Genomic DNA, 20595 nt, shown 5'->3' on the forward strand with positions numbered 1-20595 from the left:
CGGAGACAGCACCGGGCACTGAGGACGGACACCGGGGATGGGCACCAGGCACTGGGAACGGGCACCAGGCACCGGGACGGACACTGGACACCGGGGACGGGCAGCCCCTGAGCCCGGCCGCGGCCTTTCCCGCCCCTTGTGCCCTTGGCGCGCGCGAGCGGTGGGCGGAGGGGAACGAGCTAGACCAGAAGGCAGGAATGGGTGTGGGACCGTCCTTTAATGGTCGCCGGGGGACCCGCCCGCCGAGGAGGGCCAGGCCTGGCCTACGCCCCGCTGAGGTCCAGGTCCACCGACACCTAGAGGCGGGGAGACCGGGTTAGCCCGGGGATGGAGCCCCGCTGGGGCGGGTGACGGGGGCGGGGCGGGTGACGGGGGCGGGGCCGCACCGCTGGGTTCGGGCTCGGGCCCGGGCCCGGGCCCGGGCTCGGGCTCCGGCTCCGGCTCCGGCTCGGGCTCGCTTCGCCCGGGCTCCCGTCCACGTCCAGCAGGCGCAGCGCGAAGTGCACGCAGTTGTTGCGCGCGGGGTGGTAGGGCGGCGGGTCGGCGTCCATGGCGGCGCGCACGCGGCGGTCCAGCCCCGCGCGGTCCACGCCGCCGCGCCTCCGCAGCACGCGCCAGAGCTCGCGGGAGCGCTGCAGCGGCCGCCGGCCCTGCTTGCTCACCACGCCCTCCCAGGAGCTCAGGGAGGCCCCCAGCCCCGTGCGCTCGGGAGCCAGGCCTGCGGGGGGCGGGGCCGGTGAGAGCCGGGGCCGCCCGCGGGGTCCCTGGCCGTGCCGGGGGGGGGGGGCGCGGGGGCGCTCTCCTCCCCACCCCCTCCACGCCCTCCTCCCGGCCCCCCTCGCCCCGCGCACTCACCCTCAAAGTGGATGATCTCCCCGTCGCCACAGTAGACGCCCACGTGGGCCCCGTAGCGGCGCCCCACAGGGGACACCAGCTTGAACAGGAAGAGGTCTCCGGGCTCGGGCTCGGCTCCCCGCAGCTCCACAGCCTCGAAGTGCTGGCCCAGGAGGGCCTCGGAGAGGAAGAAGTTCGCGGTGGTGGCGGCCCCCCTGATAGACTGGGCGAGAGGGGCGCACAGGCCTCAGGGCGTGGGCCCGAGGGCCCGACCCCAGGACCCTTCCCTCCCGCGCCGCCCGCCGCTGGGCCCGGCGTCCGCTGGTACCTGGTTTGTGGAGCTGAAGAGCTGGAGAAGCCGGAAAGGCTGAGTGAGGGGCGGGCCGGGCCCTGCGCCCCGGGGGCCCCGCGAGCCGGGCGGGCACAGCGGGGAGACTGGACCCCGCTCCGGCCCCGCCAGGCTTCCTGCCGCGGACAGGGGCAGCGGAGGCCTCCCGTCCGGCGGGAAGGACTCCCATCCCCAGCGCAGGCTACGCTGCCCCCCCCCCCCAAGCCTCGGGACAGTAAAGCTGTCCACCTCAGGAGCCCAGAACATGTGGACCCCGTGTCACCAGGCTCCCACCCCCACCCCAGAGGGCCACGGTGAAGAGCCCACCACCCAGAGGGCAGGGGGGGCCCTGACTGCCCCCCTCGGCCCTCCCCTCCCCCCTCCTTCCCTGGCAAGCAGAGGTGAGGGCTGAGGAGGAGGGAAGCAGTGCAGTGACAGTTGGCACCTGGCCTGAGGGGACAAGCTGAGCTGGGGACTTGGGTTCCAGATACCTGGCATGTGAAGCTCATCTAAGGAGGAAAGACAGAGCAAAACAGCTCTCCACCAGCCACTGTGCCTCCATGCCTCCTGGCCTGGCTGTGCACTGCACCTGTGGGCTGCCTGCCTGCCTGCCTGTCTGTCTGTCTGTCTGGTGCATGGATGTACATTTACATGCCCAAGTCTACTTGAAAATGCTGGTCACAAACACAATCCTGGCCCAGTCACTTCTAAATGGATAGCACAGAAGCTGCCCCTCTCTCAGCCTCAGTGTCCTCTTTGGGGACAGGAAGAGGGTGGGGCTGGTCTGAGCGGTGCCAACAGAAGGGCAGCCCAGAGGACAATAGGGCCTCAGCTCAGTGACCCTTACCCCAGGGCTCACAGGAATCCCCTGACTGGCAAGGTGCCATCCCGGCCCCTCCCTCACAAGCCCTGGCTGGGGCTCCTGGACCTTGAGTAGGCTCTGGGTGATGCCCTTCTGAGAAGGTCCTAGGTGGACACATGGGCTCTACCCACACTGACTAAAGCAAGGATTGCGGGGAGGAAGGCCAGGAAGAACATAGTGTTGGTCTCCTACTGCAGACAGGGAGACTGTGGACGGAGAGAGGCAGAGCAGGATCTGAGGCAAGATGGCCTGGCTGGGCCTAGGTGTCCCTGCCTGCTGCCCACACAGCAGGCGCTCTTTCCCCAGGCCTCACCAGGAGCAAAACTAACCGTGTCTAGTACCAAACGCTCTATCTTTCCTGACCTGGGGGAACAGCACCCTGGCACGGGGCTTTGAGCCAAGTACGGCTGCATGTAAGGAAAAGGAGTGGGGTACAGGCCGCCCAGGCCCAGCCCTGCCTACCCAGTCCAGGCTCCTTGGCTGGGAAGGCATTGCTCTACCCTAGAGCCGCTAGACCTCAGCCCAGAGGGGTTCTGTCTCTGTGCCTCAGGGGGCCACTGTGGCGGGCCCAGCCCCTCGCCCTCAGTCTAGTCCTGGACAAGACTTGGGGATGACTGTCCTCCAAGTCAGTGCTTGCTGCTGGAGGAGAGGCCCTCGCTTGTCCTGAAGAGACGAAGAGACAAGGAGACGTGAGCCCCAGCCCAGCACGTACCTTGTAGAGGCACCCTCCACACCTCGCTCTGCGATCAGAGTAGAGAGGACAGGGTGACCATGCCCCTGGCAGATAAAGGGATCAAGCAGGAAGTCCTGAGGGCCTAGCTCTGCACCACTGCCCCAGCCAGTCCAATGGCAGCACCCATTCTTCCTGCGGCCCTGGGGGGAGGGAGAGAAGCCAGAGGTGCGGAGGTTTAATCCAGGCAGGTGACTGGCACCCTTTCAGCCCAGTTGTGTCAGCTGGGTGCCTGGGTGAAGGGTGACCTCACATAATCCACCTACTGTGCTCTGAGAACAGCTTGGACTCCAGCCCTGTAAGCCGCAGGGGTGCTCCTGCACTGTCTGCAGTGGTGGGCCTCCCCACACAGCTGCCCTCGTGCCAGGCACATCAAGAGGGTCTTCAGGGCTGGGGACTGTTGGGGTGCTTGCGTTAGGACTTCCAGCTGTGACTTCTGAGAGGGTCCACTTCTTCCTTGAATGCCCTCAAAGTTTGCTCTGTGGGTTTGGAAACGTTCTGTCTTCATTCCCTGAGGAGTTTCGCCCTCTAATGCTCTTTCCCCCCACTTTGCTCCTCAGCTAGCCCCACATCTGTACACATACACATAGTTGCAACACACATGACATCTATGGATAACCTATCTAGACATTGAGCGACCTTTGTCCTGAACCTGGCTTATGAGGTTATTGTTTTGTTTACCAGTACTGGGGTTTGCTAGGCAAGAGCTCTACCCATTCACCACACCTCAGCCCTGTTGGTTATTTTTGGAATAGTGTCTTAAATTTGCGCCCCAGCTGGGGGCCTGATCTTCCTGTTTAGACAGCTCTGCAGCTAGGATGTTGGTCCCCATCATCTCAGCTCCCGAGTGGAATCACGAGGGCAGCCAGTCCATCAACTATTTGAATGCCTTACAAAAGTCCCATTTTGGCCAGGCTACAGTGGCTTATATCTGTATCCCTAGTTATTCAGGAAGCTGAGATCTGAGAATTGAGGTTTAAAGCCTGCATGGGCAGGAAAGTCTGTGAACTTCCAAAAGGTCAGATGTAGGAGCTGAGACTCAAGTGGCAGATTGCCAGTGTTGAGGAAAAAAAAAAAAAAAAAAAAAAGCTCAGAGACAGCACCCAGGCCCCAAGTTCAAGCCCCAGGATCAGCACAAAAAGATTCCACTTTAATACTTATATTTAGCCATACTGCTTTGTTTTATATGTAGTGCTCTCTAGAGATTACAATGTAACACACTTTCACAGTCCACTTAGCGATAATGCTAGGGGAAGATGCAGGTCCATCACCCCATCCTGACACTACTGTACCTCCACAGGCAAGGTAACACTGGGTGCTTCCAAGAGGAAAAGGTCCTTTGCTTCAATTGGCTATTTAATCATGTCTAATCTTAATTTTTGAAGGTCAAGGTGTCTCTGATATGGTCTGCATTTTAAAGAACGCATTGTGTGTGGTCTAGTGCAAAGCAGCTGAAAAGACCTTTATCTTATCAGAATGCATTGATGCGTACTGACAATTCCAGCTACTGGGGACCAGGAGGCCAAGGTGGGAACTTGGGCACTTTGGGCAGATGGCTCAGGGCCTTGGCGTATGGAACCTCAGTCCTCAGTCTGGCAAGGGACCTTCATCTTCATTTTGTCAGACAGAGTTCTGTACTAATATCCTTTTTCTATGGCTCATCTCACATTTTCTTCTACCAATATCTAAAATTCACATCTTAAGAAGTAAGAGCTCCAGCCTTGAGGAAATCCCAAGGACGGTGCTCAGGCCCTGAGCTCAAGCCTCAGGACTGGCAAAAAACAACAACAACAAAAAAACCCTCTTTTAAAAATGTCTCAGTTATTCATTATGGTTATCTTTTGCATTGAAATCTTTTGTAAATATTCATAGTACCTGCCTTGAATTTTGTTTTTTTTCATTTGAGTGGTCTGATCTACTTTCATTTTTTTCTATTGTTGAAATTATGTTTTTTTTTCACACCTCCAATTATTTTTTGAAAAATCATATAATGGATATTTGGCAAGATAAATCCAGAGTTCAGACTTTTAAAGTCTCCTGAGGGCCGGGAGTTTGGCCTAGTGGTAGAGTGCTTGCCTAGCATGCATGAAAACCTGGGTGCAATTCCTCGGTACCACATACATAGAAAAAAAGCCAGAAATGGTGCTGAGGCTCAAGTGGTAGAGCGCTAGCCTTGAGAAAGTCCAAGGATAGTGCTCAGGCCCTGAGCTCAAGCCCAGGACTGGAAAAAAACAAAACCAAAAACCCCACAAAACTGGAGCAATCCTAAGGTTCTGTTCCCATTTCCATCTCTCAGAGGTCACTGTGCATTGTTTGAACCCATTATCTTGGAAAGCTTCCGTGTCTCTCTTATTCTTTTTATAAATCCAGTTCCTATTACACCATCGTGGCTGGGAGCAAAAGCTCACAAACATGGTCAGGCTCTGCTCAACGGTGTGTGCTGTGTGCCAGCCACTTGGAGTTACGTGACCGGCAAGGCAGCAGGCATGTCACTGAGGATACCGGCCTACTGAGGTGGGCGTTACAACGCCCCGTCTACGCAAGGACGGTGCGGAGGCAGCTATCCCCCCCCCTCCCGTGGCTGTCCCCCCCCGCGGCTGTCCCCCTGCGGCTGTCCTCCCCCCGCGGCTGTCCCCCCCCCCGAGGCTGTCCCCTGCGGCTGTCCCCCTGCGGATGTCCTCCCCCGCGGCTGTCCCTCCCCCGCGGCTGTCCTCCCCCCGCGGCTGTCCCCTCCCCCCGAGGCTGTCCCCTGCGGCTGTCCCCCTGCGGATGTCCTCCCCCCGCGGCTGTCCCCCTGCGGCTGTCCCCCCCTCCCGCGGCTGTCCCCCCCCGCGGCTGTCCCCCCTGCGCTGTCCACCCCCCCCGCGGCTGTCCCCCCTGCGCTGTCCACCTCCCCCGCGGCTGTCCCCCCCTCCCGCGGCTGTCTCCCCTGCGCTGTCCACCCCCCGCGGCTGTCCCCCCTGCGCTGTCCCCCCCCCGCGGCTGTCCCCCCCCGCGGCTGTCCCCCCTGCGCTGTCCCCCCCCCGCGGCTGTCCCCCCCCGCGGCTGTCCCCCCTGCGCTGTCCACCCCCCCCGCGGCTGTTCCCCCTGCGCTGTCCACCCCCCGCGCTGTCCCCCCTGCGCTGTCCCCCCCCCCGCGGCTGTCCCCCCTGCGCTGTCCACCCCTTGCGGCTGTCCCCCGGCGGCTGTCCTCCCCCCCGGCGGCTGTCCTCCCCCCCGCGGCTGTCCCGGGTGAAGGGGACTTGGCACGATCCAGGGTCCTTCAGGGGAGGGCGTTTTGGCGAGCTGTGGGGCTCCCCACCCCAGCGGGAGGGCCTGACGAGGTGCTGGGCGGCTTCCCTCCCAGGGATGCACGCCGGCTCCCCGGGTGAGCCAGCTCGGCGGCCGGGGCGGGAGCACGTCCCGTGTCCGGTCCCATCGCCCTGCGGACGGGATGGCCCCGAGGGGCCACGGCTGGGAAGCCTGCGGCCCGCCAGCCGGGGCCTCCGTCCACGTCTCGGCCCGGCGCCTCTCCACGCGGGGCCTCACGGCTCGGGCTGCGCGTTCCTCGCACGCCGGGAGGCTCGGGCCGCGCCGGGGCTCCCACAGGCCGCCGCGGGGAGCGGAGCGGCCGCCGCGGGCTGCCGAGGCGCCGCCTTCCGGTTCCGCCGCGCGGGGGCGGGACTTCCTGCCGAGCGCGCGGGGCGCCGGAAGCGGCCCGGGCCCGCCGGAAGGAGCCGGAGCGGGCGGCGGTCTCCATGGCGCTCCTCAGGGAGCGCCGTCCTCGAGGGCGCGGTGCGGGCGTGGGCCTGCGGGGCCGCGGGGCTCCGGTCCCGGGAGGGAGACGGCGGCGGCGGGATGCAGGCGGGGGGATCGCGGGCCCGGACCTGCCCCCGACTCCAGAGGCGAGGACAGCCACGGGCAGGTGGGAGGAGGGAGAGGGGCAGGCACAGCTCCCCCGGACATCGCCCTAAATGACCGCTGGGAAGATGGAAATGAAGACCGCGGGGCGCGGGCGCGGGCGCACGCCTGCCCGCCCAGGCACCGAAGGCCCGAGTCTCCTCCCCCGTTTACCACCCGAAGTCCGGAGCCGAAGCGCCCAGGGACCGGCGGAACACCCACGGCGGCGTCCACACGCTGCCTTCCGGGGAGCACGAGCCGAACCCTAAACACGCACACGGGATCGGAGCAGCCGTCGGAATTGCACGACCTACTCCGTGTGAGCTTTCCCGCCTCGCAGACAACCCTTCCGCACCCTTCACTCCCCAGCTGCCCCGCCTTCTGAGGAGGCGGCTCTTGCTGGGAATCGGAAGACATCCATGTCTCGTTTCTCTTTTCAGGTCAAGTTCCCGGGAAGCAGAAGGCAGTCATCCCCCAGGTTCTGGTCTCTGGGAGGTAGTGGGAGCTCGGTTCCTGCCTTTGATCTGCCTACAGCAGGTGGAGCCCACGCGGGTCAGTGGTGGCAGAACATCCATTTAACTGCTGTAAAGGAGGTGAATACATGGCGCAGAACTGGGCTGGGGAGGAGGAGGACCAGTCAAGCGGTGGGATTTCTGTTTGATTTTGGGTTTGGGTGCTAGGACCTGGGCTTGAATTCTGGGCTTGACATCCTCATCTCATTCAGCTTTTTTTTTTTTTTTTAACCTTAATGGTTAGTGCTCGCCATCACTTGAGCCATGTCTCCCGCTTTGGCTTCTTTAATGACTAGTTGGAGAAAGGAGTCTTTCAGGCTTTTCTGGATGTCTTCCAATCACCATTCTCAGATTCAGACTCCCAAGTAGCTAGAACGACAGGCTTGAGCCACTGATGCCTGGCTCTAGAGGTGATTTTTGAGTCCCACAGGCATTAGGTGGACAAACATGTCTGCCTTATGTGCTAAGGAATCAGGAGCGCTTTATAAACGGTAGGTAGTACAAAAAAGCAGTGATCACAATTCCTCAGAGTGCTATCCTGAATTCTGGATGGGGCATCTTGTTTTCTCTTTCCTCTTCTCTGACATAGGGAAGGAAGTAGGAAAGTAGAAGTCTTTCTGGGTGGCAGATTTATGAAAAACTAATTACATATCCAGTCAATCTCTTTCCAGAAATCGTGTTCTTGCTTTAGAACATTGATAAGTGGGAAATGTCAGTTTAGTAGAATGCAGCCCTTAAATTCAAGAAAAAAGAACCACATTTAGGCCTACTAATGAAAATGGGGAGACAGCAAGATTAGGGTCAGTAAAGCTTAGAGTTCAAACAACAAGGAAGTTTTGTCTGAGTAATTGCATGTTTAAGTTAACTATAAGCTGTTCATGTACATGATCATTAAATTCCACCAGGTTTTCAAGTGAAGAGGCAGGGACAGCTGATTGTTGAAAGAAAAGGTGGGTGGGCCCCAGTCACCCTCCCCTGCTATCTTTCCTCACAGTGCTGGTCTTTCCAGCTGGAAACTCCCATCTTACATCTGGGTTAGTTGACCATAGGTGGCAGTAAAGGGAACACGTATGAAGAATTCTCATCTCTTGAAGTTCCAGTTCTGCTAGCTTCCCTTTAATATCTTGACAGGGTAAAGCCAGTGTTGGATGTGGCTGTGCTCTCCTGGAGACTAAGGAAATAGAGTCCTTGAAGTCAAGTTGGCTCTGCCTTTAGCCTCCTAAAGGAAAAGGTAGATAGAACAGGTCTTGTTTGCAAAAGAAATTCAAGACCTACATATCTACCAACAGCCTTTGTACACTGTCCGCTGCCCTTGTAGAGAGTATAGGAGGAGATATGAAAGGGGATGAGAAATTCTAGATGAGAAAGGTGGAGACGGCCTGGTATCGGTGGCCCGTTATCTGAGGATCAAGGTTTGAAGTCAGCCCAGGCAGAAGAGTCTGTCTCTATTTCTAGTTACCCAGCAGAAAAGCTGTGCTACAGGTGTGGCTTAAGTGGTAAAGTGCCATCTGTGAGCAGAAAAGCAGATAGCTCTAGTCCTTTAGTTCAAGCTCTGGTAACCATGCATGTGCATGCGAGCACACAAGTGCACACACACACACACACACACGCATGCTAATATCGACAAAGGTTGTGTGGTTGTTTTACACACTCCTCCCTTTTGTTTAGGGGCTAGGGGCACTGGAATCTGGACTCTAGGACATTTGTTTCGTCACACACCCCGCCTTTCTTTCCCTTTGTTAATGTGAAGTGCCAAAGCTTGTGTAATGAGTGAACCAAGAGTGTTAAATTGGTATGAGGAAAGCTAAGAGAAAAATAGGCCTTTATTTTGTTTGTTTTAATCACCCAGTGTCAGGGATTATGGCTACAGCGGTCAAATTTTTAAAAACTTCCTCCATTTGCTTTGTAACAGACTTGTCAGTGAGCACGGCCACCAGGTAAGCCTTTTCCTTGCTGAAATTCAGTTTCGTCAGACCATTCATGGTATTTGAGGGACTGGAATACCTTTCTGGAAATATTTGTTCTCAGCTTACTTTTCTTCTTGCAGCAGGCATGAGAGATGCTGATACAGACCTGGGCCGAGGCCGAGTAACTACTGCAGTGCTGAAAGGTGGTCTTTTGGTTCCCAAGTGGATTTTCAGGTCAGAGGTAATTCTCAATTCTACTCAGCTCTTCTCTTTGTAAATAAAAATACTACTGAAGTCTTACAGTGTTGTTTTAATCCACTTTCCATTCATCCACCAACAATGACCACGTGAAGTCTCCATGAAGCCTAGTAGAGCCTGAATTTACTCTCACCTCAGTGTATAGTAAGAATGCCTCTGAATAAGTGCGCGTCTGTGTTAGTTGTTTAAATTCTGAGCCATTTCTGTGCTTATACCTCTTTCAGCCTGGACTGGTAATGTCCACCCCACACAAGCAGGCCAGGGCACGTGGGACTGGGATGTGGGTCAGGTGACGTGAGACCGCATGCCAGTACTAACCAGCCACGGACTGCGCTCGGCTCCCAGTGCTCCTGTCCAAGCCAACAGAGGCTGACAGGCAGGAGCAGAGAAGCTGATGCCAGCAAGGCCTAGTAGAGAGTGGCGTGCTTGGGTGTGGAGATGCCATTACGTATCTTTAGACACCCCACCTTTTCCAAAGAAAAACAGGGGTGTACAAACTGGTGAAGCCGACAGCTGAAGGTGTACAGGTGCTGAGAATTATCCACGTTGAAGAAGGACAACTTCGAGTTCTCATAGTCTAACAGGATGCCGATCTGCTTGGGCGGGACTGTTATTCTTATTTCTGGCGTTTTCCCATTGTGCAGAAATTCATATTTGTGCCTGAAAATTAAGTGTTGATAGAGTGAAGCTACAGACGTTCCAGTACTAAGCTATTATTCACAGAGTATTTCTTGTCAATTCCATTTGTTCCTGTGGTTTGTATATGTTAAATGACTACTAGCTTAGCATGTCATCTTCACATTCCTCTTTTCTTACACTTGTCCTAAGAAACATGTTTTCAGGTCTATTCTTGGGCTGCCACTCCACCTTGGAAACTTAGGAAAGAACTTGTGAACTTACTTGCACCAAAGTGAGTACAGACAGAACACATGAGAAGATGGAAACAGCAAGTCCCATGTGCATGCGTGTGGGGTGAGGACGGCTGCAAGGGCTCCTGCTGGCCACGTGGAAGGGACGAGCCTTTAGGTGTAATGCGCTCTGCCATCCAGTTATGATTCAGAGTGAACTGTGGCCCCTAGCCTGTGTGCCGTGCTCCATATCCTGTGTGCTTTGTGGAACGGCTGGAACCAAAGCCAGCCTGACCCGTGGGCTGGCCTGACCCTTGGTCTACAGTCTTGGAGGAGTCTGTGTGCCTGCACATGGAGTACGATCTGTATGTGCCAGGGAGCCAGCTGGCCTGTTTCCATCCCAGCTCACGAGACTTCACTTCCTATGGAGCAGCCCTGGAAAGCTGGGGTCCTCTCCTTTCCCTCTTCACCCAGTGCGGTCACCGCTCCCTCTTCCCCTCCTGCATGAAGAATCTGCTGCAGATCCAGGCTTGGCTTCTGCCTGCTGTCATTTTTCTGACCTCTAATCCCAGGCCCTTCCCAGCCAGACCCACTAACTCTCTGAAGGAGACCCCAGCCTTCAACCTTGCCTCAGACCAGCGCCAGGGGCCTGTGTGCCGCCCTGCACAAAGTGATTCTTGCACTTTTGGTCAGGCACTGAGGCTTGGGCCTCCGTGTTGGTTCTGTCCATCATGGGAAGCTGGTCTCCCGCATGACTGGCCATGGCACAGGCTTGCATGAGCTGGGTGGAGGGTGATGGCAGAGAACCCTGGCGAACAGGATGACGCTCACTGAGCCAGGGTCAGAGCCCCACAGGCAGAGGGTGCTGGGGGCAGGAGGTGTCTGCTGCATTTGGGTTTATGTGGGGCTTGTTCCAAGTCTGAAGGTCCCATTGGTCAGCCTGAGCTCATGGAGCTTTCCTGGCCACACAGCTAAGCCCATGTCCAAGCAGCCATTTTTGTTAAACTTCCAGGTTTCAGGTCAAGCACATCCACTAACACTGAAGCTGAGTGCAAGAGGCGAAGCTGTGGCTTGGGGTTAGGAATGTGTGTTGAGCAGGACCGCCTGTGTCCTCTTGGGTGGCAGAGCTGTCTGCACGGCAACCTTGCTTATGATAGCAGGACTTGAGTACCAGCAGCAAATGAGATGACGTGCTGAGAGTGGACAGGGGAGCTGCACCTGATGAGCTCTAGACATTTTTAGCGTGAACGTCCTCTTTCTCTGGCAACCACTTGTAGTGCCTGAGGACATTTTCTGCAACATGACTGGGGTCTGAGTCATGGCAGAAGTGCAACCTGGTACTCGGATCTTTCCAACTTCCACCCTGGGTCTGAGAGTCCCCTTTACCTGGATGAGGCAAATGTGTGCCTCAGGCACCAGGCGTGGGGGCTTGCCCCGAGGTCTTCCTGTTTAGGGATGTCTTCAAAGGCTACTCCGACAGTGAAGTCCAAGCCTTCTTCCACCTCCACCTCCCAGTAATGGCGGCCTCGGACTGGGATTAGATTTCCCATGACAGCAACACACCTGGATTCACAAAGTGCAAGCACAGGCTGGGTCTGGAGCTCTGTGGCCCGGGGCTTCGTCCATGGCCTTCTTGCTTCCTGCCACACTTCACTGTGACCTTTCTGAAATGTAAACCTGATCCTCCTTGAATCTCCCAAGAGAGCCTCACCTGCCTCGCCTTCCTCCTCCATGGCAGGCGCTCTGCTGCTGCAGCCTCGAGGAGCTCCTTGTATCACCAGGGCCGTGGGAGGACCTGCCCACCCTGAGACTCTGCCTGCACAGCCTTGGCTTCCCCACCCGGGGGTTCTGTCATCTGCTTTTCTCTCTAACCATGTCCTTAGGGAAGTCTTCAGAACATTCTCTCCTGAGCCCGCGCATTATGTACCTGCTGAACCGGGTCTGGCTGGCTGCTGGCTCCCTTGCTGGAGTTTTCTTTCCACTTCGAACAACTGTCAACCCGTCCTCAGAAATGGTCAGTGCAGGATGGCAGGTGTCCTTGTTCAGGTGGAAGAAGCTTCCTGTGGGGAGGGAGCATGGGGAGAGCAGGCGGTCACTGCTTCCCTGCCTAGGCTTGTGGCCCTCGCCGTGGAGCATGTCCAGGGCGCAGCGGCCTTGTTTCCAGCCTTGTCGGATGCAACAGACAGCACAGAGCTCAGCAGATGACAAGTTTTGCTTCTTTCAGTTCTTACAACTGGCCTTAAAACGAGGTATTTCTGTTTCCATTTTAAGAGGCAGGAGTGGTTAGGACATTAGCTGGGGGCCTGGGAAGCTGGCTTAGTGGTAGAGTGCTTGCCTAGCATGCAGGAAGATGAGGGCAGGGCTCAGATCACCATGCATTTGCCTAGCAAGCAGGAAGCCTTGCGTTTAATTTTTCAAAAGTGATTCAAAATAGAAGAGTGGAGCCCGCTTCTCTTGTTTCTTAGTCAGGCTCTCCTTAAGTTTCTGTTAGTGATGCCTCATTGCCTTGACTTCTAGGTCAAGCATCCCCATGTGCTGGCGCTGGTGCCCAGGGGCCAGTACAGGCGGCCCTTCTCACTCCCTAGACCCGGGGAGTCCCAGGCTTTTGCTGGTTGGCGTTCACTGCGTTTTCCCTTTACACTGTGCGTTCTAGCACGGCGTGAAGAGCCCACACTGGCTCTGCATCTGTTCTTGGCTCTGTCCCTGAATCAGCAGAAGCTGAGGTTTGAAACCATGCCATCTGCATAGGTCATGAGCTGACAAGCAGAGGAAGAGAGCCTGGGCCCTGCCTGGTTGCTGTCCTCTCTCTTCTGCCACCCCGGGTGTCCATGCTACTTGCCTTGCTGTGAATGTGGAGGGAATATAAATGTGGGCTGGTCTCGGGCTTCTTCCTGGCTTTGGAGCGGGGACAAAATGCTACAATGTCCCTCAGTGAAAGAACCCTGGCCAGTCTGAGCTGGGTGTCCAGGGGGAGGTGTGGGGGAGCCCCTGGCCTCGGTACCCCAGTGCTCCGCACACAGCCTGGGGTGGCGGGGGACTTGGGATGTGAGGGTGTCCCTGGAGGGATCTGCTAGCTCAGGCTTCTTGGAGGAGGGGGCTGTGAGCAGCCCCTGCAGACAGGGTGGGGAAGGATGGGGCACACGTTGGCCTCTAGTGGGGGACCCCTAGGCATGGCTCTTCCTGGGGATTTCCTAAAGATTCCCCAAGGGCAGGATTCACCCGTGAGAGGGTCGATGGGGACAGCCATGGGCCACGGGCCACGGGCCACAGCACATCGCTCTCTGCTCTGCCCCCAGCTCTGGGTCTGCCACAGTGGAGGGGAGAGGGGGTGGCCAGGCACAGACCTGTCGAGTGGACCGTGGCAGGCTGGCTCCTGGCGCTGAGGCCTCCCACATTCAGGGCCCGCACGTAGACGGTGTAGCTCTGCCCGGGCAGCAGCTGCATCAGGGACTGGCAGGTTGGGATGCCCACAGCTGACCTGCGGGAGGAAAGGCTGTCAGCAGCGTACCCTGCCCATGGGGAGTTGTGGTTCCTTCCGCAGTGGCGAGGGCGCATGCCCCTCGGGGACGCCGTCACTCCGGTTGGTCCCATGTGTCAGGTGCTCTAAGCCTCAGCTGAGCCGTTCCGCGGGCAGAGCCATCAGACACCCACCTACTCCTGAGCAGCTCTCGCAGTGGAAACATGGTGAGCTTTGCCGTGGCTGGGTGGGGCCACACAGAGCCCACCAGCAGACAGGGAGGTTCCACACAGCACTACACATCAGAGTCCTAATGGTTGACTGAGCTCTCCTGCTTCACCAGGAGACAAGGCTGTCCCATGCCATGACTGCTGCTGGGCGCCTGGCCAGTTCTTCCGACCTCCAAGCCCTGGGTGTGAGGGTCTCTCTCGAGGGCCATGGCAAATGGCAGTGACTGTGGCAACCGGGATGACCGGGGGGGGGGGGGTGACACAATCTTCTACAGCAGTCCATTGGGCCACAATCTTCCACCCTTCCTCAGGCCCCTCTCGCTCTCCTCCCTGGGTTTCTACCCAGCCCAGAGGCAGCCCTGAGACTCACTCGATCATGCCCGAGGCCTCTGGTGTTTCTGCCCGAATCAGCTCCACGGTGTAGGAGTCCACGGGGTTCAGGTTCCCTGACTCCCAGCTGATGAGCGCGGCCTCCTCGCAGCTCCTGATCTCCTTGCACTTTATCACCGGGGGTGAGGGGGCTACAGGAGAGAGCAGAGGGCTGTGTATCACAGCCGCTCTGCTCCGTCATGGACAAACACACAGGCGCCTCTTCCCCACATGGCAGACAACTTTCCATGGAGGTTCCCTCCCGTCGTGTGACGCTGGGGATCGGGGCTTTGCACATTGCGCCTGGCAAGCGTGGCCCACTCGCCACCCTGAGGCCACCCCAGCTCCAGGGAAGCCAGCATGATCAAAGGCACCAGGCCACCTCTCTTAGGAGCTCCTGCAGTACAGACTGCAGAGGCAGCCCTCTCACTTAGGCCAGGTCCAAGTCCAGGAGACTCAGAAAAAATTTTGGAAGTGGTGCTGTGGCTTAAGTGGTAGAAAGCTGGCCTTGAGTACAAAGAGCCTCTGGGACAGTGCCCAGGCCTTGAGCTCAAGCCCCGGGATGGCCAAAATTTTAAAACTTTGAAATTAAAACTAGCAGAAAGGAAGCTGTCCCTAGCTCTTTCTATCCTTTCCGGGGTGTCTGGATGCCAGTGAGTCCTGTGTGCCCTCACGCCCGCTGCAGAGGCGAGGCCGGTTACCCAGTTACCTGTCGTGTAGGTGACGTGCTCACTGCTGGGGCTGCGCCCAGCTCTGTTCTCAGCTATCACCCAGAATTCATACTGGGTATTTGGCTCAAGGTTTCTCACTGAGCAGTATGTGTCCTTGACAGTCACTGTAAATGCTGGGGAAGAAATGAAGAAGAGAAGAATCTAACCCCAAGAATAATCCAAGTGTTTCCAGTTCCTGTGCAGATCCCATTTCAGCAGAAGGCAGGTCCCCTGCCTGCCCTGCACTGTGGCCCTGCCTTGGGGCGTCACCCTTCCCTCATCCGCCAGGGCCTGGAGCCAGTGGCCAGGCTCCTTCACCACTGGAGGTGAGTTTGTCCCTGTGCTGAGGCTGATGGGCCACACTGGAGCAAGAGGTGGCTCCTCATCTGGGCGTGGGCCCCAGGGTCCAGGACAGATGTGCTGGAAGAATCTGCCCTGCGAGGGTCCTTACCACACAGGCCAAGACTGTGCCGAGGACAGCCGTGTCGCCCACCCCCAGACTGCATGGATGTGGCCCTTACCACACTGGCCCCCGCTTGCTCTCCCTGCCATGCTCACCCACCTGCACCTCGCCGACCTCCCTTCCCGGTGAGTTCCTCCCCGGGAGAGCCGCCCCACACTGGCCGGTAGCACAGCTGGTAGCGCTCCACCGTGTCCTCCGAGTGCAGGCTCCAGCACACCCGCACGGAGGAGCCCGTGGCTGAGTTGGGGGCCTGCCGGTTTATCACCGGAGCAGAGGGGGCTGGGGTGAGAGAAGAGAAAAGAGCACAGGCATGTGAGGAGGACAGGCAGGGGCACGGTGGCACAGGGGGCCTTCCACAGGGCAATCGGGCTGAAGACACTGCCAAGCCCAGGAAAACTGGACATCCAGCACCATCCCCACGTTACAGTGAGAAGCTAGGCTAGCGCTCTACCACTTGAGCCTCAGCACCACTTCTGGCTTTTTTCTATGGATGTGGTGCCGAGGAATTGAACCCCGGTCTTCATGCATGCTAGGCAAGCACTCTACCACTAGGCCAAACTTCTGGCCCTGAAGTGGGGCTTTCACTTCAAGAGATGTTAGGGTGGGGACCAAAACATGAGAAGGGTATCAATGTATGCGAAGCAATGCACCTTCTATCTGGTGAATATAATGTAGCCCTTCTATCAGTTACAATAAAAAATATACGGGGGAAAAAAAGTGGTAGGGTAGATCCCTCTCTCCTCCTGCCTCCCCCCACCCCCGCTGCTCCCCACCCCCACCCCGGAAGGACACAGATGAGACTCCTCGCCTGGAACCGTGTTCATGGATCCCATCAGCTGCTCCACCTCTGTGAAATCCAAGGTCTGGTCTTCGAAGTCGGGCTGTGCAGAGATCTCCACATCTGTCTTTATTTTCAGGAACTTTCCGAGTCTGTTGGCACACAAGGGCACCCTCACACCACGGTGGAGCATCTGGGGTGTAGGTGTGGTGCTGGGTCACTGGCAGGGCTCTGCCCCGTTTGGCTTTGCTTGCCTTTCCTGTCCAGGCTCAGGCCTGGACGGCAGTCCACCTACTTGAGGTGTCCCACAACAGCTGTGATGTCAGGGGTCTCACTACGGCCAGCTCTCTGCTGAGGGGTCCTGAGAACCTTTCTGCTCAGCCTGGCCTCCCTGTGCATGCTCCCTTCCACCCTGACACTCTCAGAGTCCGTTCCAGAGGGGCCTTGGGGACTCGTGCAGAAGGGACAGCAGAGTTACCTGTCGGCCATGGCCACTGCGTCCTGTAGGGGAGATAGGAGAAAAACGGTCCATTGGTTTTGGAAGGGACCTTTTTCACATGGATGATAATGTGAACATGCTTAAAAACCGGGGTGTTAGAACAGAAAAGCAGGGGCTGTCCACGCCCTCCAAAGCCAGCCAGCGAGCGTGTCCTTGGACCTCTGGCTGGAAGACTGCCGTGTTTCACTGCTGCTCATGGGATGCCGCTCTCATCAGGGTAGGCAACCGTGGAAGGAGACCTCTGTGTGTGTCTCCTGTGGCGTGCCAGGCTGCCTTAGGGACAGTGGCCCTGGGACTGAGGACTCAGCGGCAGCATGGCATCGATGGCTCCCAGGTACCTGACACGCACTCCCCAGCGTTCGTCAGGACGGAGGAGGTGCGCCTGGGGCTTTGGGGGGCAGTGGGGTGGGGCTATACTCAACTGGCTGAAGGCCCTACCGCATAGCTGGGTGTGACCCTGTGACAAAGGCAACCCCTTGCTCTAGCTGAAGCTTAAATTCCTACAGCCCAGGTTCTCGGGGTTTGGCTTAGGTTTAGTTTGATTTGAAGAAAACTAGAGGTTTTGGGGGTGCATGCCTGAGGTCATTTCCCTGTAACTGGGACACTAGAGGCACCCTTAGCCTTTGCCCTCCCCACTGAAAGCTCCCAGGGCGTCCCTTCTGCTCAGCTCCAGGGTAGGGACAGAGAAACAAAGATGGCTACAGGGGTGGCCTCAGCCGCACCTGAGCTGCCTGCTGTCCACCCATAGCTAAGCTGTGCCAGCACACAGCCCAGCCTCATGAACAGCCAGTGGAGTCACAGGGACGCAGACCACTAAAGCCAACTCCAAGGGAGAGGTGGCTTCATGCTGGTTAGTGAAGGAGGCCCTGAGTTCAAACCCCAGTAATGCCCAAGCCAACAGAACACAAAGTGGACCGGGCACCTCCGGCATGCCTAGCCACGTCTCCCGGCCTCGTACTGACCTTCAGGAAGTCAGCCTTGTCCTCGTGGCACACCTCCTCTATGGTCTCCATCAGCTCTTTGCAGGTCTCCAGGCTTTCTCCACAGCTGACCAGCTGTCTGTACAGGGCCTCCAGCTTCTCTTTCTTTTTCTCCCCAAGAGCCTGTATTTTTTCCTCGTATTTTTGAGCCAGTGTTTCCAAGATCTCGTTGTAATGGAACTCAAAGTTTTGTTCCTGTCTCCCGAAGTTCTCCTGCAAGAAAGTTGTTCTCAGTGAAGCCTGGGCGCCTGGGCGTGGTGGCAGCGGCTGCTCTGCCGGGATGGAGGCGCGGTACTCTGTTGCCATGACAACTGGTGGCTGGGGGGGGGTATTACTATGCTACCAGAACCCCCACCCCAATGCCTCCCTACACATCCTCCTGAGCTGCCAAAGCTCCCGATCTGACTGCCACTTCACATGCACCTCAGCCGCAAACAGATCTGCCCCCCCTGGGGGAGAAGAAGAGGAGGTGAGGAGCAGGATTGCGGCCAGGGGCACTGCCCTGCGGATGGACATGCAGGAAGACGGCGGAGGGCGTCAACCCCGGGTCCCCGCTGAGAGCACAGAGCCAGTGTGGAATGCTGGCCACTGGGTCCCATAAGACATGGCCCATGCCCGAAAGCCGCCAGACCACTCTTACCTCCACCGTGATGAACACCTCTTCCAGGTGACTTGCAAAGTTTTCCATGTCGATGATCTGCTTTTCCAGTCTGACCATGTTCCTGTGGACTTCATCCTGTCCCGAGAGGAGGTGTTAGTGCCGCTTTTGTCCTGTTTTGTCCCTATGTCACACACACACACACACACAGCCCTCTTACCCTGGCACTTTCCAGCGCTTTGTCTAGTGGGGTCACCTGGTGGCCCTTGTGCTCATGCGAGTCCTTTTCTGAAGCTCTCAGTGGAGTCTTGCAGGTGACACAGAAGATGTCAGCAGCTTCCTCCTCGTCCTCCTCCTCTGGGATGACGTAGCACTCGTACTCCTCGCTGGCGCGGCCATGCGTGTAGAGGTAGGCTTCCCGCAGGTCCTGGCACTGGCCGGCAGGGCCCCAGCCTGCGTAACCCTGATCCTCCCCCATTCCACTGTCATCGGCTAACTCACCCCCTAGTTCATGGTCGTCTTCAAGGTCATATAACTGGACAAGCTCATCCCCGGGCCTTTGGAGGTCTCTTCCAGCCTTCGCTTCCCCTGCCCGACTCAGCTCACTGCCCATTTCAACTTGGCCTGCTTCTCTCCCAATTCTTGTGTTTTCTTCTGGAAGGATGTGCAGTCGGTCTTCAGAGTCGTACAGGTCCATGTGGTAAAAGCCGAAGTCTCTGGAGGCAGCAGGCCTGTCCAGCCCAGGGTTCCCCTCAGCTTCCTCATCCATCGTAACGTGGAAGTCTGGGGATGTTGGTGAGCACAACAACAGCTGCTTCCCCGAGAGTTCAGCGCCGGTGTGCCAGTCCTAGGGTTTGGAAAGAGTGAAGGCTTCAGCTCTCAGGCGCTCAGGCCATTATGGAAGATGGATGTGAGATCCACATCACTCAAGGACAGCTCAGTGCATCTTCTCTCTGAACCACTTGCAAGAATGGTGTACTTAGCTAGATGTCATGCTAGAGGCAAAGCTCCAGCACCTGGGAGGCTGAGGCAGGAGGATCCTAAGTTCAAGGCCAGCTGGGGCTACACAGTGAGACAGTCTCTAAAAATGTTTCTAAAAAGGTTTATTTTGGCAAGGTAGCATATGGCTGGAGCCTAGCTTCTTGGGTGGGAGGCATCCTGGGACGAAAAACGCTAAGATGAACTGTGAGGCAGAGGCCTGGCAGACATGGTCCGAGTGCCGGCCCTCTGAACACCAGTGCAAGCCGCCCCGTGTGCCCTCAGTCAACACAGAGGCTAACAGAAGTTTCCCTCAGCCGTGCTTTTAGGCTCCTAAGGGAATCAGAATCTAGGGAGAAAGGAACCTCGTGGCTAATTGCCATCTTGTGAAGCATAAACCAAGGTTCAGAGGAGTGGAGAAATAAGTGCCAGTCTGTAATGAATGCATGGTTTGTGTGTGTGTGTGGTGGTGGTGGGGGGATTTCCTGGCCTCTGTGCTAGTAGGTGCTAGTGGAAAACCAAGCAGACATACTTACATCTTATGTTCCTAGTAAGTCTCTTTTGTCTTAGAAAACCTTGAGACAGACCCTGGCTAACTTTGTCCTGGCTGGCTTCAACCTCCATTCATTCTACTTCCTTCACCGCCCAAGCAGCTGGGATTATAAATGTTTAACACCACTCTCAGCTTGTGGCTGTGCTTTAACCAGAAAAGTCCCCTTTGAGAAGTTTCTTTTTTCTTTTCTAAACCTTCTAAGGATCATATTTCTATGAATTATTGAGACCTGTGAATTCACTCCCTGGAGATAAGACCATAAGGGCAGGGACATGATTTTGCATCTAGCTTGCAGGTAATTCTAAAAGCTTATCCATGCATTCCCTGGGAATTCCTGAGCTACAGCCAAAGAAAATCTGCTTTCAAGACGATAGCTGTACAACCATGCAACATGGTTCCAGAAGGCTTCCTGGGCCGAGCCCAGAACTGAAGACTTTCTGCTGGAGGAACCTGAGTGCTAACCAGCGACAAGCGGCTCCTCTGCTGCTTCTCAGCACTGGAGTCAACACAGGGAACTGTGGCTGCCAGCACGTACTGATGGGGTCAAACAGGACGCAGGGATCAACACAGCAGAACTGCCAGACCACATCAACATAATTCCTGAGGCTGTCCCAGCAAAGAGACCCTGCACTGCAAAATCCTGAGGACACACTGCAAGAATCACAGCTGTGGTCAGAGATTCTTCCATACTGCGTTCCAAAACCCTACTCCATAAACTCTAATTCTTGCTACAAAGAGGCGCACAAAACACGGACCCTGCCAGCAATGATGTCCGTATTTACCGAGAGATCTCGTCCTCTGTAAGGGAAAGATACCCCTTCA

At 57.0% G+C, this 20595-nt stretch overlaps 2 protein-coding genes, 1 long non-coding RNA gene and 1 other non-coding gene across 4 annotated transcripts; 2 read left to right on the forward strand and 2 right to left on the reverse strand.

The window, feature by feature from the left end:
- Nucleotides 1-169: 169 nt before the first annotated feature.
- Nucleotides 170-4533, reverse strand: LOC150044482 (uncharacterized). Its single transcript, XM_090321562.1, has 7 exons — nucleotides 3021-4533; nucleotides 2737-2897; nucleotides 1654-1671; nucleotides 1163-1183; nucleotides 856-1057; nucleotides 387-718; nucleotides 170-296 (listed from the first exon to the last, which is right to left on the reverse strand). Exons 3-7 carry the CDS (start codon nucleotides 1669-1671, stop codon nucleotides 264-266), a joined length of 606 nt encoding a protein of 201 aa, XP_090177688.1. The 5' UTR covers nucleotides 2737-2897; nucleotides 3021-4533; the 3' UTR covers nucleotides 170-263.
- A 2546-nt stretch (nucleotides 4534-7079) lies between these two features.
- LOC150044483 (uncharacterized) lies at nucleotides 7080-9352 on the forward strand. The gene is made up of 2 exons (XR_016533208.1): nucleotides 7080-7226; nucleotides 9193-9352. It is a non-coding gene; the product is annotated as an uncharacterized LOC150044483 (long non-coding RNA).
- Nucleotides 8310-8436, forward strand: LOC150044484 (small Cajal body-specific RNA 15). Its single transcript, XR_016533333.1, has one exon.
- Fsd2 (fibronectin type III and SPRY domain containing 2) lies at nucleotides 8951-19085 on the reverse strand. The gene is made up of 12 exons (XM_090321739.1): nucleotides 18463-19085; nucleotides 18285-18380; nucleotides 17627-17857; nucleotides 16644-16666; nucleotides 16196-16317; nucleotides 15487-15666; nucleotides 14924-15058; nucleotides 14216-14366; nucleotides 13503-13636; nucleotides 12086-12218; nucleotides 11545-11721; nucleotides 8951-9970 (listed from the first exon to the last, which is right to left on the reverse strand). Exons 1-12 carry the CDS (start codon nucleotides 19009-19011, stop codon nucleotides 9718-9720), a joined length of 2184 nt encoding a protein of 727 aa, XP_090177865.1. The 5' UTR covers nucleotides 19012-19085; the 3' UTR covers nucleotides 8951-9717.
- Nucleotides 19086-20595: the final 1510 nt, after the last annotated feature.

The sequence above is a fragment of the Megascapheus bottae genome, chromosome 30 (assembly GCF_031878675.1).
Source record: "Megascapheus bottae isolate mThoBot1 chromosome 30, mThoBot2.hap1, whole genome shotgun sequence".
Lineage (NCBI taxonomy): Eukaryota > Metazoa > Chordata > Mammalia > Rodentia > Geomyidae > Megascapheus > Megascapheus bottae.